Source organism: Stegastes partitus, unplaced genomic scaffold, assembly GCF_000690725.1.
Source record: "Stegastes partitus isolate 25-593 unplaced genomic scaffold, Stegastes_partitus-1.0.2 Scaffold538, whole genome shotgun sequence".
Taxonomy (NCBI): Eukaryota; Metazoa; Chordata; class Actinopteri; family Pomacentridae; genus Stegastes; species Stegastes partitus.
The window spans coordinates 305,904-325,116 of NW_007578269.1; the positions used below are offsets into that span (position 1 = coordinate 305,904).

At 42.8% G+C, this 19,213-nt stretch overlaps 1 protein-coding gene across 1 annotated transcript in view; it reads left to right on the forward strand.

Moving 5' to 3' along the window:
* Positions 1–19,213, forward strand: part of LOC103361835 (teneurin-3-like) — a 234,735-nt gene that overhangs the window by 122,233 nt on the left and 93,289 nt on the right. Inside the window, exons 8-13 of the mRNA XM_008288031.1 lie at positions 7,536–7,655; positions 11,062–11,145; positions 11,843–11,967; positions 13,720–13,975; positions 15,734–15,835; positions 16,706–16,900. Of these exons, the coding sequence (XP_008286253.1) occupies positions 7,536–7,655; positions 11,062–11,145; positions 11,843–11,967; positions 13,720–13,975; positions 15,734–15,835; positions 16,706–16,900 (882 nt within the window). The remainder of the gene's footprint in view (positions 1–7,535; positions 7,656–11,061; positions 11,146–11,842; positions 11,968–13,719; positions 13,976–15,733; positions 15,836–16,705; positions 16,901–19,213) is intronic.

Sequence of the window (19,213 nt, forward strand, 5' to 3'; positions counted from 1 at the left end):
TGACATTTCACAGGCAGCAGCTTTTTAAATCTTTGGTCCACAGACTGATGCAGAGAACTGAAAAAACAAAAACATAATTAGCAATTTTTATTGCCACGAAGAAAAAGAAAAAAATAACTCTATATATGCAGTACATAGCAGATTTATTAGACCTCCACCCAGTGTCAGGTTTATGCCAAATAAACAGCACTGATCATCAAATCATGTCTTATGTTTCTGTCATGGTTAATACACCAGGATGTAGAAACTCTTTAAACAAAATGATATTTTTAATCCTAAAATGTTTATTAAGTTTGTTATTTTTATCCATGAATTTTCAAACGTACAACAAAAAGAAAAGAAAAATAGTAAAGCACATTATTATTCCTTAATTGTGATGTCTAATTCTAGTTATTAACTTATGCTATTAAGCTCTTTTGTATCATTTATTTTATTTTATTCATTTCATTCTGTTTTCTCCAGAAGTTGAACTCTTGGATACCAGATTCCTCTCACGTCTCTGGTGGTTCATTCTCAGTGTTTGTGCTTCATGTTCCTCCATCACACACGTGTGAGATGTTCGATGAGGACTGGTTACAGAACAGTCGTGATAACACGAGTCCTGCTGCAGGTACATGCTATCAGATTAGATTACAGCAGAGGAAACAGCCTCCTGGTGCCAAACTCTGAACATGTGTCGATGCAGCGTACGGTGAGGTGGACAACGACATGCTGCACCAACTTAAACCGGTCGCACTGACAGACGTGTTAATTAATGTTTTCCAGCCAAGATACAATTTAAAATGTGTTTAAGTGACTATAAAGGCTTTGTTTGAGCTCACGTCCTTTCATTATTACACATATTTTTGCGGTGTTATGTTCTGAAAGTCCTGCTCGTTTGATTGATAGCTTGACTGGCTTGGCTTCTTTCCCACCTGGCGACATGCACACAATGTAATTGGCAGCACGTTTACCAAGTGAAGGTATGAAAGGCATTCAGATGCATTTGAAGGGAAGTTTCTTGCAAATGTCTCTGCAGCTTTGTTGATACGACTTTGTGGAGACCTTTCCTCCCGCCGCCGTTCTCTTTCTGTTGGATTACTCTTGAAGCCCGACAACTTTCATGCAGAACATGCGTGCACCTAAAGCACAGCTACAGTGACAATCCCAAGTTGTCTGTTTTTTCTTTCTGGTTGCTGAGTTTGTATGCAAACATGCAGGATCGTGTTAACAGCGACGACGCTCACGCTAAACCTTCCTCCGTGACTAATTGAGCCGAGCTGCTCCGGATAAAACGAGGCCTCGCATCCAGCAGATACAGGACTTACACCATCACTCAGCAAAGCCATGACGACAAAGCCAGTGTCTTTGTGATTCCCACTGGGATGGTTTTTAATGAATCTCTAAAATTCATTTAAGTTTGTTTTTTTCACTTTTTGCAAAAAAGATGATTTTTTTCTTCCACCTCACTTCTGACTAAAACTAATTAATTTGATTATTTAGATCAAGATGAGGTAAACATTTAGGATGCCCTGCTTGGTTTCAGTTGGTTTAGCAATTAGCTTCCTGCATTTATAACATTTACATTGCAGTGGGTTTAACATCACAACACGAGGATCTGTGATAATTAGTGGAGGATGATTTGAATCTCTTGTGAATGTCAGCAGTTTGGCAGAAATGCAAAGTGCCGCCCTCACAATGACCAATTTATGTTAAAAATGGAGCCCAAAGGCTGAGAAACTGGTCGAGCGTTGGTGATGAACAGGTGTATCAATTAATTTAAACCAGTCCTTTGTTTCAGTAGATCTTGTTTTCACTGCAGCAGCGCTCATATTTTCATTATAAATTAGTTTTATTTTTTATTGTCTACGAGAATATGTTTGCATGCTTGTATTCAAAGGTAGTTTTTTTATTTCCTCACCTTCTGTCTGAACAGCTCCATTTAGGCTCCTGTCTCTTTAAAAAAGCTCGGTCTGCTCTGATTGGTGGGTTGGTGAAAACAATGTACTGACAGTGGCCGTCATATGGAGCTAGTCTGGACCTGGCATTACAGAGCCTTTATTTTTTTGCTATTCAGAACATCAGCTGTGACAAAAGTCTATGAACACAACCTGCTCACACCCACACAGTCCTGAGGTCTGAGTGTCATCAGGCTACATAAGTGGGAACACCTGAGTGGGTGGACCGTGGATATCCAGNTTATTATTATTATTATTATTATTATTACATTTAAGGGCAAACTAGCTAGCCATGTGTTATCCATACATGTCACATGGTGGTAAATGATGAAAGAAATACTGGAACTTAACCACAGTAAGACAGAATGACTGCCTTTCACACAGACTAAGTTTGCAGAAGCACAAAAATAATATAATATCCTAAAAGAATGGAAAAAACCAAAGTAAATAATCCCTTTTATAGTCAATAATAATGTCAAACTCTAGTCACATTTTTGCCAGCTGGGTGCAGTCTTCTGCTTTAAAGTCAGACGTGACACAAACTCATCTGACTTTCAGCTTCTTTGCACAAAGGGCACGATATCAGTTCACTTTCATTGGTCATGCATTTTCAGAAGCAGAATCATCTCATATGAATGTAGCTGTAAGACATCAGAATGATGAAGGTGGAGGTTTCAGCAGGTGCCCGAGGCCCTGGTCCATAGACAAGGTTTACAGCAGAGCAGGAAAAGCATTGGTTTAACTCATTGTCTTCCTGCTATCATGCAGCTTGGCCATTTGACTTGGACACCTTAACGTGATGGCACCACTGCTGATGGTCACACACCAGGTTCAGCCTACAGATCATACAAGTCGTATTGATCAGACAGATAGCATGGCCTCAGCTGCAAACATCAGTGGTTTTATCTGAAATTTTGTCTGGTGTGTTTTAGCAACGGGCTGCAAGGTGGATCAGTGGTTAGCACCGTCGCCTCACAGCCAGAAGGTCGCTGGTTCTCGTTCACCCGGGATCTTCCTGCGTGGAGTCTCCATGTTCTCCCCGTGCAGCGTGGGTTCTCTCCGGGTTCTCCGGCTTCCTTCCACAGTCCAGATTATTATGGATGGATGGATGGATGGATGTGTGCCTGATCTGACAGTGGCCGTCATATGGAGACAGTCTGGACCTGGCATTACAGAACCTTTATTTTTTTGCTATTCAGAATATCAGCTGTGACAAAAGTCTATTAACACAACCTGCTCACACCCACACAGTCCTGAGGTCTGAGTGTCATCAGGCTACATAAGTGGGAACACCTGAGTGGGTGGACCGTGGATATCCAGGGGCTTTACATTGTTTAACGGCATCGGTCCTTCTTCTGTCAGCCTTGTATCGCCGTTACACATTCTGATAGCTTCACGAAACACGAGGAGATTGTTTCCTCTGCCTCATCTGCTAACAACATCTCAGCACATTTTCTGATTTCCAAGTGCTGGATCGGGCTGCTGTGGTCCAGCTCAGTGTGAGTCAGATCTTCAGGGCTGAACCGGATCCGTTCTGAACAGACTCAGGAAAGGTTGTTCATTAGTCTGTTGATTCCAGACCTGCTTTGAGCTCAGTGTGATGAGGTTTCATCGATCCGAGTGTTTCTGTTGCTTGTTTTTAGATGATGATGGCGGAAGCATCGCTCAGCTTCACGCTTTTATTTTCATGTTTAAATCCAAAACTATTTTATTCTGAAATGTTCCAGATGTCCTACAGAGGTTCTGTCAGAATCGGTCTGGTGTCGCGGCCGTGAATCCAGACTTCATCACACATGCAGACCCAAACGGGCCCTCATAAAGATAGCCGACCAGACAGAGACACACACACACTCGGGCTCCTGTCGATTAGCCAGCACTCTCCCATGACCCTTTGCTCCTGTCCTCACTACGGAGGGTTGTGGGTAACAGGCGAGCACAGCAGGACTCTAATTTAATGAGGCAAAGAGCTGCGCATGTGTGTGAGTGTGTGTGTGTGTGTGTATGTGTGTGTGTGTGTGAGACGGGCGAGCGAGGTGGGAGTTTCTCTCACTAAATGTTCCCAAGTTGAATCAGTAATTGGTCCTTGACACGATTCTCTCTGTAATATCTGCTGTGTGAGGAATCCAAACCGCTCGTGTGTTTTCAAGCAACACAAACAGGTTCCTGCGTTTTGTCTTCTGGTGTCACGCAGGAGGTCCGTCCACGTATCCAACAACAACGTTTGTGTTTTATTCGTACAAGTGTCTGTCTGCTTTTAGGAGGCTGTGAAACCTATCTGTCATTTGTTGCATTTTTGATCGGAGTGAGGACAATGGCATTTTAAGAAAATTAAATAATCACATTTCATACGGGCGATCACTGTAGGGGAGACCAGGATGACAGTCACACTGTTTGTTTGACCAGGTGTAACTCAGGTGTTCTTTGTGCTGGAGATCTCAAATCCTGACATGTGGTACCCATATGGCTCTGCTATAAATGACATGCACCTGGACTTCTAAATAATAATAATAAAAAAAAAACAAAGAAAAAATAAAAGACAAAAAAAACAAAAAAAAAGAAATAAAAAAAAAAAAACAAAGAATAAAAAAGAAAAAACTGCGGGGTGTGGAGAAGACAACAACAGGATGAGAAAAAAAAGCAGAACAACACGAGAACAGCGGAACAACCAACAACAACAACAGAACACCACAACAACACAACAAAAGGAGAACAACGAAAAAACAACAAGAACAACCCCCCCCCCACCAAGCAGCCCAAAAAAAAACAACTGTTAGCAGCAAGCAGCAAAACAACCACCAATAAAAAAACACAAAAAAAAAAACAAGAAAAACTCCTGCAACAGATGAGAGGAAAAAAACCAAATCACCAACAAAACAGACAAAAGAAAAAAAAAAAAGGGAAGAAAAAATTTAACTTCCTAACCGAAAAAACCGGGTTTTGCCTCCAGAACAGACAGTTTTTAACTCAGAGACACGAGGCTTCACCTGTGAGCTCAGTCCATAAGTGGCCATGGACTGTGTTGATGACATCACCACAGCTCGTTACTAATTAGTCAAACCGAGTGTGTTACACCCATCCCTTTGGTACAACCATCCCTGGTCTCCCCTAACACTTTCTCTTTTACTGACAGTGGCCCCTGAAATCCCACATCACTAAAACACTCCCCAGCCTTTATGAAACATGTCTGGGTAGAGGTAGATCTGCAGAAGGCTTCCTGACCACAGTTACCGTGTCGTATCAGTGGTAATGTGTTCAGACCAGGTGGTGGTCTCTCCAAAAGTATTCATCGTTGTTCTGAATGGCGCCACCTTCAGGCAAGGCCATCACGGTGAAGGGGAACGTGTCGTATTTAAAACCATGGAGGCAGTCCACGTTTTCAGACAGTCTCCCCAGGACACTTCAACAAAACTGTCCGATCGTGGCTTGAAGTTATCGTGAATGTCAGATGAGAGTTTTGACGAGTCAGAGCAAATGGCTGCCACAGAGACCCCGTCCCCGATACGTGAAAGCTGAGCAGCGATCATCTGGCATGTGGTTTGGCCTGAACATAAATCCCACGTTGGGGGGAACCTCAGACCCTCTGAGGCCCGAAGCAGAGAGACTTTCTGTCCCGGTGCAAAGCTAGCCGTGATCCCAGGTCAGCTTTGGAATTTCATTGAATTAAAAGCAAAGCTGATCCGTGTTAGAATAAAACATGTTTTTGTCATACGTTCCCAAATGCGACGTTTGTTCCGTTGTTTTTAACCGTTTATATCAACTTTAACTCATCAGATGTTCTGTAAATCCTTCCTCACGGCTGTCTTCATAAATCGTTTCTCTTCTGTTTGTGGAGAACATTTTAATGCTGAAGCTTACAAACAGAAAGTCATTCCTGTAGCAGGACGGAGCTTCACCAATCTGTCTTCTGATGTGTCAGGGCGACTACATCAGAGTTCGATAGGCAGAGTGAGGTAGAACTCACTCAGATATTCATGGTTGTGTTACAGTTTGAAGCCTTTACTTGCTCAGAGATCTTTCCTTTGGGACAAACAAGCATTTATCTTTATTTAAAGATGTCAAACCGGCAAACCCTGAACTGAAAAGCACTTCTAGCAAATGGAATCATTCAAAGAAAATTGGACAAAACATTTCCGACTGCCTGCTTGATGCTTGTTTTCAGCTTCCCGGCTTTTTCATTAGCACCCTGTTTACCAATTAAAAAAGCCGATGCTCGTGTGGTTTTGTTCCACCTGTGGCCTCTTTTATCAGATGTGGAGCAACTGGAAGGTGAGACGGCGAATGTTAGATGCTTCTTAGTCGTTGTTGTGAACGTGGGACGGGAGCTGGCATCTGAACATGAAGATATTTATCATTTAAACTGCTTAGATTCAGGGTTGTTCTGCTGCTGCTTTTAGTCCACACTCTTACAAACTTTACACGTCTGGCTTTCCAAAACCGAAACATCTGTATATCCAGGTCAGGACACGACATGGAACCCGAGCTAGCCAAGTCCAGATGTCAGAAACTGTAGTCTCATGTGGTCCATTAGGCCTCCGTGTCGTGATATCAGGTAACCAAGTGGATGCAGGTGTTTATGACGTATCATAATTCTCACAGTTTCAGGTCAAGATGAGCAGAAACTATGAGTAAAAACCGAGTTCTGCTCTGTGGTGTGGTTCAGGCAACACCATGTTAAACAGTATAGCTGTGTACTAGTGACCCATACAAATCAGGTTTACGTTTATTTAGTTACGACTGGATGAGTTCTGTTCACATCAGGATGAAGCCAGACAGAAGCCCACAGGAGTCAACTGGAAGCTTTAATTCATGACTTTGCAAGAAGTAGAAAACCAAAGTTTTCACTTTAGTTTTGGGGGAAACGCCACATCAGCTCTGCAGTCCTTCACCAGACAGGCTGATCCGAGAGACACCAGCACAGTGGACGATCCGCTGGAGGAGAGGAGGCAGCGCTTTGAGTGTGACTCCTACAAATGTGTATATATGTATTATTTTGAGCTGGTTATGTCTCAATTTAGATTGAAGGGGGAAGGAGGAGGATCGCAGATGACACACACACACACACACAGACACACACACACACACACACACACACACACACAGAGCGTGTAGGTGGTAGAGGTGAGCGTTGTGCTGCGTTATGTCAGATAAGCTGCCAGAGGCGTCCTGTGATGCAAACGCACTCCATCTATCCCCGAGTGCTGCTGTTTGTGTGTGTGATTGTTACAGTTGTGCACACTCGTATATGTGTTTTCACCGGGGCTATGGTGTGCGTGTGCGCGTGCACGTGCGTGGAGAGCATTATAGATGTTATCCATCTTCTGAAAAACATGCTGCTGGTGCTGTGCTTACCGCAGATTGTGCAACCGCAGACCTACATCCATACATACTGTACACACAACAACTACTTATAATTAGATGAATATGATGTTCCTCCTCGCTGTCCCTACTTTCTGGTGCTCTTGTTCATTATTAGCATTATTTGTTTTTCTCTTCACTGTCCTCCTCATCCTGTCATTTCTTTCCTCTCTATATCATTTTGCACACTGGAATAACCTCTCCTCTCCTTCCTCTGCCTGCATTCCCTCCTTCCCGCACAAGCTATGCACCTGTTTGGTCTAAACTGGCAGCTTCAGGAAAGCGAGGGATACGGAGCATTCGAAAACGGAGGAGGGGGAAGAGACACGACTCCCAACACCTTCATGGTGTCCACAGACAATGGTGAGTTCCCGCTTCAATGGATTTTTTTTTTTTATCCTTTCTTCTGACATGAAAAGCTTTGGCGGCTATGAGAAAAGTTGATAAAAAAGGTGTTTACTCCCGTTAGAGTTTCTCTGCAGCGGGGAGAAAGCCATTTAGCTTCAAAAGGGATAGAAGTCACTGGAGGTGCCTCAGATGAACCTGCAGCAGTGAAACTGGTCATTTTCATAACGAAGCTCAGCACACAACCCTAATATGCAAGCCTAGTTTGTGCCAATAATTCATTTGTTTTGTGTTTGTGATGTTAGAAGCTGTGTGCAAAATAGAAGGTTTAAATCAGCAAAATTCACAGAGCAACGTTCCTGCTGCACACATTTTTCTGTGCATATTTTCTTTGCTTTTAACGTGACCTTATAAAAAGTTGAAAAAAATTAAAATGGAAAAATAATTTTAAAAATTAAAAAAAAGAAAAAATAGTTAAAAAATATTCTTAACAAATATTTGAAAAATGAAATAAAATCAAAAATTGACAATAAATAAAACATATATAAATCTAAAAAAATATTATTGTTATTTAATTTATTTGTATTTCTGTTTCTACTTTTATTAGCCTTTTTTATAGATTCATTTTTGATTAATATGTCTCTATATTGCCACATTATTTATTTTTTAAATTTTATGTATTTTTCTTTTTATTTCTACTTTTATTTTATTATTCTTTTATTGATTTATTTTTGTAATTTGATGCTCTCACTGCTCCACAGTATCCAGCCAGTTGTCAGCTATTAAATTAATTGCCATCTACAATGAAAATAGATTAACTGGTTTCAGGAAATTAAAGGAAAACTTAAATTTAAATATTCTCGTCCTTTATGACAATAAAACGGAGCATGTTTGGGTTGTGGACAGAGCAGGTCACTTGAGGACATCGTCTTTGGGAAACACCTCGTTTTTCACCAGACTTTGTCGACCAAACAACCAATCAAACTGACAGAAAATTCAGCAGCAGAAATAATTATTCGCAGCCCGAGTTGTGTCAGCAGTTTTACAAATTCATGCTGTTCTCTTTGTACGACCACTTTTAATGGTGTTTTCCGTCGCAAATTAAATCAAACTGCAAAATCTGTCAAACTAATTACAATAATTACAGTAAGACATTTTCTAGAAGTCGTCCCAAAGTCTCAGGAGTGATGTCCAGGACGCCGGTGTTGTTGGTATTTCATCAGAAACATGTTAAAATGAATCTGATTTCACTTCATGATGTCTTTCTTTACTGCACTTTGTGTGACATTATTTACATGTCGGGATGATCCACGGCATCTTGTGTTGGTTTGTTGTGTACTTTAGGGAAAGTTTACAGATTTGCAGCATTGCAGCAGAAACCATAATTACTGGTGTTAGTGTGCCAAGTAAAAAAAACATCAGAAAAGAAGCCACTGGTGTGACTCAGTTAAAGCTCGGCTGGCTGCGCTGACCTCATCCTGCCAATCAAGCCTTTGTTAAAACACCGCTGCTTCAGTTTCATCACTTTTTCTTTTCTCTTTCTTTCGTTCTCACATTTTCTTCCTCTGGTCTCTTTTCTTCACAAACACGAGACAGAGCAGAATAAAGGCGAGTGGTGGAGCCATAAATGTCAGAGCATGTTTATTGGGAGTTGTGAGGGTTTTGAATATACGCTTGGAAGTGTAGACGTGAAAGGAGAAACTCTAAATGTTCCCACTTCCTGTGACTAAACTTTGCCTCCATGACACTGAACCTTCAACAGCTAAACGTCAGGAGGCTGAGAGCAGGTTAGAGGTGAGAGCAGAGCAGAACAAAAGGTCAACAAATGAGAAAAATTAAGAGCAGAGACGGCAGAAACGTTGCTCTCGCTCTCTTCGATTGCTTTTGCAGATGTTGGTCCTGCTCTGACTTGTGTGCGGGGTTGTGTTACAGGCTGTTAACTCCAGTGGAATAGAGACAGAGGTCAGGAGTGACAGTGTTCTGCTGTAGAAATAGAGATGCATGTGTGTGTTATATACTGCAGCTTGGATTAGTGTGACAAATGTAGAGACCACCATAAATATCACACACACACACACACACACACACACACACACACACACACACACACACAGCTCTACTGGTTTCAGTGGGAGATGGGGACCAACGCTGTGGTCACCACATACAGGGAGCAACCCTTTCTAAAGGTCCTGGACATCTGAAACAAATCAGATAAACTAATCAAAGCTTTGTTGGACGATACACACCTTCACATATCTGAACTGAAGGAATTTGAAAACTGAAATGTTCTCACCGTGCTGCACGGGGGCTTATTAACGGATAAACATGGCTGATGGGGACCAACGTTGAATATAATTTACACACACACACACACACACACACACACACACATCTTGAACAGATGTCATGACTTAAACTGTTAAAGTGCTATGAACAGGAAGGACCGATGAAATTACAAACTGACCAGCAGTCAGTGGAACCGTCCCACCTTCCCAGTGGATCGAAAGAAATACACTCTGGTGGTGTGTCTACATTCAGAGTTTACTTCACAGCTTGTTACCCCAACTTTAACCAAAGGGCTTTAGTGTTTAGTAAAATGAATAAAACCCTCAATAATCCTTCTTGGGGAAGTCAGCTTTCCCAGACGAACATGATCGATGTCCAAGCTGCTCATAATAAAAGCATAAGAATCAGTAGAGATGGTCGATTTTAGTGTTCGATATATTGCTCTGCCATCAAGCCTTTGGAGGGATTTCACACTGAGATGGTATCTCATTTGTCTCTCTGCTTTTCATTCAGTTATGAACGAGCAGTTGTATCATACAGTAGGGAATGATGTGGGCGGCTCAGGTGGTACAGCGGGTTGTCCTCCAATCACAAGGTTGGCGGTTCGACACGCAGTCCAAGTGCCCTTGGGCAAGACACTGAACCCAAGTTGCTCCCGATGGCAGGCAGCAGCTTGCATGGCAGCTCTGTGGCCGTTGGTGTATGAATGTGCGAATGAGAAACACATTGTAAAGCACTTTGCAGACCGTTTACATGTGGTATGGGTCATGGATGCACATGACGAATGCCAGCTCTGTTGCTGTCATTGAAAAGCACATGACAGCAGTTCTCAGTTTGGATGTTCAGCGACATTATATTAAACTTTAACTGGACAATCAGCTCCGTCTATTATTCTCTATAAACAAACACTCATATGAAAGTGCAGAAAAGGAATTTTCCGGTTTGCATTCAATACAAACCTTCGATCTGCTGACGGCAGCGCTTTGAAAAAACAGATCAAACTCCTGTCTTTGCCTAAATTGTATTCTCCCCACTGCAGAAAGACTTTTACTCACAATAAGAAGCTGAATTATTGACATTTTCTGGACTCTCAGTTTTTTTAAAAAGTTATTTTTTTTTAATCTTTTACCTTCTGCAGGCAAAATGTTTCTTCTAGAGAACAACACCATAGACACAGGAGAGGTGGACGTGGGGAGACGAGCCGTCCAAGACGTCCCGCCAGGTCGGTTACAAACACCTGCACACGTACATGAGCCTGTCATGCATTGAGGGTAAAGCAGATAATGAAATACTTATCTACCTCTCCTCATATCACTTTGCACTACCTATCTATAGCGTTATATTTCTGTATTTCTATGTGAGGAGAGAAGTCGTGCAAGTTCATCTGATTCTGAAACAGCATCTCTCTGTGTTGAATGTGTTAATTAAATGTGCATCATATCGTAACAAACGTGACTTATGATTATTTAGGATACAGTCTGTAGCTCATGTGCTAATGAGGTAACGGCCTCTAAAGAAAGCTGTTGTTCATTATTTACATTTTTTTCTGAGCCTCTCTCAATAACAGGCTTTTAAGATTCAGATTTGACTGCGTGCAAAAGATTTCATTGTGATGTTTAAAGCATGGCGTATATTCAAGGAAAACCTGCATCAGGGAGGCAGCGTGCTGAATCAGCAGCAGTTCCAGGAGATAAAATGTATAGGCGATGAATAATGAATGTCAACACAGCAACACAGAAACGCAGCGGTTTTTAAAAGGAAAAGTTGTTGTCGAATACGTGTCTGAATAATTGTGAGTGTCGGCGTCTCTCAAATCCATGACTTTTGTATGATGCCATTGTGTGGAAATACTGATTTATATTCTGAATATGAAACGCTGAGTTGATTGGCTCTTGCCGGTTTGTTGTTCTTTATCCAAGGAGTGTTTTGGAGGTCCCAGCTATACATCGACCAGCCACAGTTCTTGAAATTCAACATCTCCGTGCAGAAAGACGCTCTTGTCGGGGTGTATGGACGCAAAGGCCTGCCGCCCTCACATACGCAGGTAGGTTGTGCAAACCCATGATGGATCACATGTTCCCTTATCTGAGTTTAAAGAGCCCAAACATTTTCCAGACTGAGTTTACCTTGCCTTAAGGCCAGTTTGTGGTGTCCGTAGGCAGGTGTTGGAAAATGGGCTGATGTTTGTGAAGGACCTGCTGTGACTCTGTACATTTTATACGATCTCGCGGTTAGTTTCCTGTTCCTGAGCACAGCCAGTGACCCTGAGGACAGTGAAACACACATTATGGTAAAACTGACAGTAATGTGGCCCTGAGATAAAATGTTCTACAAGACAAAGAAGACTCTGATAGACAAAAGAATAAGAGAAGGGCACGATTCATCACAGAAGTCATGTTGAGATGTAATTAAACCAACTCTGAATGACATCAAATCAGATTTCAGTTCCCATATATAGCGTTTTTAAAAGCTGCTCCTCTCTAGCTATCCTCTGGCCTTTCTGTTTTTCCACATACGCTGGAAGTGCTAAAAAATTAAAAGAAAATCTTCCTGCCCAAAATATCAAAAGCCCAAATCTTGTTGGCAGCTTTGCAAACGTGTCAAGGTCAAGTGCTTTATGGATTTTTAGCTCATAATGAAGCAGATAAGCTTCTTAACAAACTAAACCATTCGTTTAATGACTACATTTACATCTCCGTGTGGCAAATCGTGTCCTTTATCGAGGGACTAATCCACTTATCTGTAAAAGACAGCTTCATGCGTTTTCACCTTTATCACGGCTTAATGATAGCACTCTGGATCGCAGACGAGTGAGTGTGTCCAACCTCATTCATTCAAGTTTGTGTGATTTAATGTGTAATAATTCTTCTATCAGAGAGAGAGAAAAAAGAAAAAGGTTACTCGTGGGTGTGTGTGTTGCAGCAGCATGAGGATAAAGACATGCTAAGAGTTGGTGTTCTTGTAGGCTTGAGATTAAATTAATGAAAGTGTATTTAACAGAGTCAACAAGGTCACATTAAACCATAAAGTCAAGGACTAACATGTCGTCACAGGATGATGTCAGCGGTCGCCAAAGTAATCAGGATCCGTCTGAAAAATATCAAGAACATGTAAATCAGTCACTATTGAATGAGCAGATCAGGGATGGCAGTGGTGCTGGATTAAATGTGGAGTTACTACATCCAAGGGCCACGAATCACCAAACTTAACCCGACTAGTTCTGACCCAGATGGGACTGTTGGACTGACCAGCACCACGATCCATTACTATCCTAAACTAAACTGGACTCAAAGCAGCACAAAGACATGAAGCCACTTTACAGCTTAATAAGCTTGTTTACAGCACTGTCTGTAACTACGTATCGCGTGATTTACACAGTTTTCACTGCACATGTGTTTTCTACGTACACATCTGGTTCAGAACCTCAGAACCAAAGTGTTAATATGTGCCTGATGCAGATTCTTCTGTTCTCTTTTGTGTTTACTTGTGTTTTTAGCTCATTATATGGTCAGATTATAGATTTTTTAGTCTATTATATGCTTAGATTGTATATTTTGTAGCTTGTTATGTGTTAAATATTTTTTAGGATGTATATTTTTTCAGCTGTTTTTTTAAATGAGGGTTTGAGAGAAACTCAGTTTCACTTCTCTGTGTGTGAACTCGTGTGACTGACTGACTTATCCTACATATGTGTTGCTGTCGTCTCTAAAACTTCAGGAAAATGTCGATGTTAGATGTTTCATTTGGTATTTTAGTGTGAAACAAACAGTGACTCGTGCATGTTTTTCCGTTCCAGTATGACTTCGTGGAGCTGCTCGACGGCAGCCGTCTCATTTCCAAAGACAAACGAGCGCTCAGCGACGTGGACTCGGTAAACCCTCATGCAGCCAGTTCTCATGAAGACGAGTCTGGGGGAGGAGCTCGACACGCACGCTCGGTGAACGTGCACGAGGCTGGCTTCATCCAGTTCTTGGACACGGGAATCTGGCATCTGGCGTTTTACAACGATGGGCGTAACACCGAGCAAGTCTGCTACAACACCATCATCATAGGTGAGACGGGTTTGTAGCAGCAAACACTGCACGTCTTGGAGTAATCAGGGCTGAGCTGCTGTCAGAGTGAGTCAGTGCACTTCAGTCCATCCAGCACTACCTGTCTGTACACGGCTACACCGGCTACAGCTGCAGGCTGTCATTGCAGGAGTTCGTTTGAAAATGTCAGTTAACGAGATAATAACAATTCAAAACAGTTTGTAATTACCAACAATATTACAGACACTGTGTTTCTTCACACCTTCACTTAAATTGCTGGACAGAGATCTGACAGGTCCTGCCCATATGAGGAGATCTGTTGTGCAGACAGGTGAATAATTAGGTCATGTTGGTAATTATTCTGTAGGAAAGTGAACCTAACTGGATTCATTTTAGTGCTGAATGTCTGACATTCTGACTTGTTGATCAACTATCCTGCAGTTGTACTTTAGCTATTAGCCACTTTAGATAGATTTTGCCAATGCTGGGTTGGACCATCATCCATCCGTCCATCATCTCTACACCTTAATCCTCACCAGGGTCATGGGGGGCTGGAGTCTATCCCAGCTGACTCAGGGTGAAGGCAGGTTCACCTGGACAGGTAACCAGTCTATCACAGGGCTACATGAGGCGACGGTGTTAACCACCAGGCCTCCATGCAGCCCAGTTCAGTGTTTCATTGCTGTTAGTGAGTGTCTATTGATATGGTTTTGTTCAACTAGCCAGGCCTATACAGTCCACAGTGACGTGATGAGGCATGGACATGGTCAGGCAGGCTGTGGTGCTCAAATGAGTTGATACTGGACGGCCCAATGTGCACAAATGAACCCCCCCCCATGCCATTACACCGCCGGCAGCAGCAGCCTGAATTGTTAATACTCGGCAGAATGGGTCCATGCTTTCTGTTTCGAACCAACCATATAAACACCACGATAGAAATCAAGACTCATCAGAACAGAACCACGTTTTCCCACTGTAGCCCGAGTTTCCTGTTCCGTCTCTAGTTAGCAGGCTGCTGTATTATAATGCTGTAGCCCGTTCAAGTGTTCTGCATACCTTGGTTGTAATGAGTGGTTATTTGAATTAGTTTTAATCAGCTTGTACTCGTCTGACCATTATCCAGACTTTCCAACGTGGCACCACTGGCTGGATGGATGTCTGGCTCGTACACAGCCACCGATGAATCTATCCGTCTCAAAATTCCTCGTTCCCATTCTGGTGCTCGGCTTGAACTTCGGCGGAGCCTCTTGAATATTTCTGCATGCCTAAACGAGTTCCTGCAGCGTAATTGGCTGATCGGATATTTGCTTAAAGGAACAGGCGTACCTAACGAAGCAGCCGATCGGCTTAGATGGGAGCTATACCAGATGTGTTATTTTCAATTAATGGTAACGAATATTTAATCTAACGGTAGCACGTCGTGGAAAATTGGAAAGTTGACTCTGAGCATGTGTGCACGTGTGCAGAGGAAATGGCCACTTAGGTACACCAGAGTGTGCACCAATGATGGTGTGAGAGAGAGGAAGCGGGAGAGCGAGCAAGAGAGAGCAGGGTAATTGGATGTTAGGATGTGTTGATTGGACTGACTGGCTGTAACTACAGCAACCACAGAGGAGCGGTTTGTCAGCCTGCTGTGTGTACGTATGCGGCTCTTATTTCTTAAGACATACAGTTGCTTATCCATTCTGCCCAATTAATTTGCATCCCTTAAGAACTCTCTCTCTCTCTCTCTCTCGTCCTCTCTCTCACACACACTCTCTCTCTCTCTCTCTTAATCAGAGTCGATTATGGAGTGTCCTCAGAATTGTCATGGAAACGGTGATTGTCTCTCAGGAATATGCCACTGTTTCCCAGGATTTCTGGGGCCTGACTGCTCTCGAGGTAAACACACTCACACTCACACAAACACTCTGCCACCCATAGAGAGGCGGTAATTGTGGCGGGGTTGTTATCCCAGCAGTGAGTGTGACCTGCACACTCTGAATGCTGCGCCGCTTTACCGTTCAGTCTCTCTCAGTGTGCTCCTTTGATAAAAGAGGAGCCTTCATCAAAGGAATACGCTGACCTTTTTTCCTTAAAAATCGTTTTGCAGCAGGATCGTCGGTACGAGCTCGGCTGCTCTGTGCGTAGCCCGAAACCGGTTTGATCCGAGGTTCATCAATCGAGCAGCGCCACACCAAAACATCTCTCTGCTCCGACCATAAAACTCTGAAAGGGGAGAATCTAGAAAAGGAGAATTAGTCATTCTATCCCCTGCAGCTCTGCTCCGTCAGCCTCTCCGTCGGACCAAACAAGCACCATTATATGCATGCGCTTCATGTAATTCCTTTCATGGGAAATCACGGCTACCTGCTCGGTGTAGCTGTGGATCGGGGAAGCAGTAAAACATTTATAGTCATCTGGAGCAGTTAAAAGAATTTATGGCAGCATAAGTTGCGCTCTTCAACGGCAGCAGAATCTGTTGACAATAACAAGGAGTTGATGGTCTGCCGTTGCTCAATTGGGTCTGTTTGTGTTAAACAAACTATCGAGGCAGTTGTTTTCTGTCAAAATGATTATGGTGGCACTTGATTTGTGTTGCCCCAAAAAAGTCCTGCCTACCCGAGCTTTAAAGGAACGATGGAGCTCTGAATCCATCTCAGCAGTTGTTTGCACAGACGCTGTACACTTTGATAAACTTCAGGATTTTAATCGTTCAGCGATGCCGGCATGTCTAACCGATCGATCTCCCCGCACGTGTCCGATCTATAGCGGCCTGTCCGGTGTTGTGCAGCGGTAACGGCCAGTACTCCCGTGGACGCTGCCAGTGCTACAGCGGCTGGAAAGGCACCGAGTGCGACGTGCCGGCCAACCAGTGCATCGACATCCACTGTGGAGGACACGGCATCTGCATTATGGGCGCCTGCATCTGCAACACTGGTTATAAGGGCGATAACTGTGAGGAAGGTAAGACAAACTTCTTCAGAAGGGCAGGAGCATTAGTTACACATTGTGTTTGGAGCAGTATATATATATTATTGATGCACGATATACCGGCGACCGCATCGGTATCGGTCGATATCAGTGTTGTTCCCATATATCGGTATCGGTCCGATAAACAAGTTTAGCCGAGGATTGTCCAGCATCAGCGCCTTCGTCTCTACATTTGATATCGCTGCTATTTCACAGGTGTTTTTACTTAAATGGTCCTTTAACATTAAATATGTTAAAATATGTTTAAATGTGTTTTACTTTTGTTACGTAATAAGGAAGACTATGTGGTCTAATTTGGGCTTCTTTTGAATAGATTTCTCTACTTATACTCATTTTTTGGTGTGGAAAAAAACGGAATATCAACATCGCTGATATCGGTTTTATCAGAAATCTTAATATCGGATATCGGTATCGGCCAGAAATTTTAATAGCGTGCTATCACTTATAAATATATATATATATACAGAATATATTCCATCCCATGTTCTGATCTTTCTCTGTCATGCTTACACGCATATTTAGCAGCTAAGCACATAATAAAAAGGTTTTAAGTTGTTTTATGAATCTTACAAGCTAGTAATCTGACTGACTTGCGAGTATCAACTAAAATCCCGCCTGCTGACAGGTAGCTTATTAAGATTGTGTTACAGCTTCATGGTAAATTAATTTAATCTGATGCACAAATACACACCCGTGATTACTGTCCAACTGCTGACAGGTAGTTGGCTAAAACAGGTTACACGCTACACGCTTCGCTAATTCAATGTGCATTAATCAATACTAATCTGCTATTCGCTGGTTGGACACACACACATAAACACACACAGGCGCACAACAGCGCAGACAGAGTGACACTCGTCTCTTTCACATCGCCAACGTGTGCATAAATGCACGCCGTTCACACAAAGGCGTGCGCATACTGTGTGCACGTACACACTCGTACAAATATGCAAATGCATATCACAGGGGACAGTAACCAGATTAGTTTCAGATTAGTTCAATCCTCAGTCACACTAATCCTCTGTGAGTGAGTATATGAGAGAGACAGAAGGAGAGAGTGAGAGGGAATTTGTTCTGAACAACAAAGCCCCTGTGTTCATGCCGGTGTGTGTGTGTGTGTGTGTGTGTGTGTGTGTTAATCCCATTTACAGCTGCTGAATCGGCAAATTTATGTCAAAGATGCTGCCCAGAATTTCCAAGAAAAATACCATAACCAAATATAATATAATGTTAATTTGTCTACGTGCATGTGTGAGCGGTATAAACTAAAGACTAAAATAAAATCTAATAAAAATAATAATAGTCTGCACTTGGTTTGATCGTCCACATTCACAAGATCGGCTGCGTATGCTGCCATAAACCAATCAGCTGCCATCAGCTCAGTGAAACCTGCACTAAACTGGATTCTGAGGGAGTCCATCCATTGAGCCACCCACTTTCTTAAAGTTATCCGGAGTTGGTTTGCGGTAGCAGCATGCTAAACAGGGCATTCCAGATATCTGCTTCCCCAGCAACACCGCCAGCTATGGATCCCAGGGCATCCCAGGCCAGATGAGATATGTAATCCCTTCACCAAGTTCTGGGTCTACCCCGGGGTCTCCTCCCAGTCAAACGTGCCCGCGGTACCTCCAAAGGAAGGTGCCCAGAAGGCATCCCGATCAGACGCCTCAGCTGGTTCCTTTTAAAGGAGCAATGACTCTGCTCCGAGTTCCCTCTGGAGGTCGGAGCTCCGTGTCTGTAAGGCTGAGCCCAGCCCAGACTCACTTCAGGCATTTGTTGCTGGAAGTCTTTACATCACGACCCAGAACTCAGGACAACAGGTGACTGTTGGAACGTAAAGCAGCTGGTCACTTTGTCCTTAGCTTCCTCTTCACCACGGCATTCCTCAATCCTTTATTTTGTTTTTGAAAACAAAGCAACAAAAATATTTCACTAGAAATTACCAGATTTTAAACAGAACCTGAGAGGTCGACTGGGCAAAGTGGGAATCATTTTGGCAAAAATGCCTACAAATGTCTTTTTAAAATTTAGTTTTTTCTTCTATTTAGTTTATTGTCATTCTGCTGTACAGCAGTACAAACAAGATGAGAGAACGTTTCTTCAGGATCCAAAAACTAAAAACAATTAAAGAATAGTTTACATCTCTGGATCAGCAGCTCAGCGTTCTGACAGCTGGAGGCATGAAGCTGCTGGTCAGTCTGGAGGTTCTTCCTCTAACGCTCCAGAAACATTTCCCTGATGGCAGCAGTTCAGACAGTTGATGGAGAGGGTGGAGGAGTCCCTGAC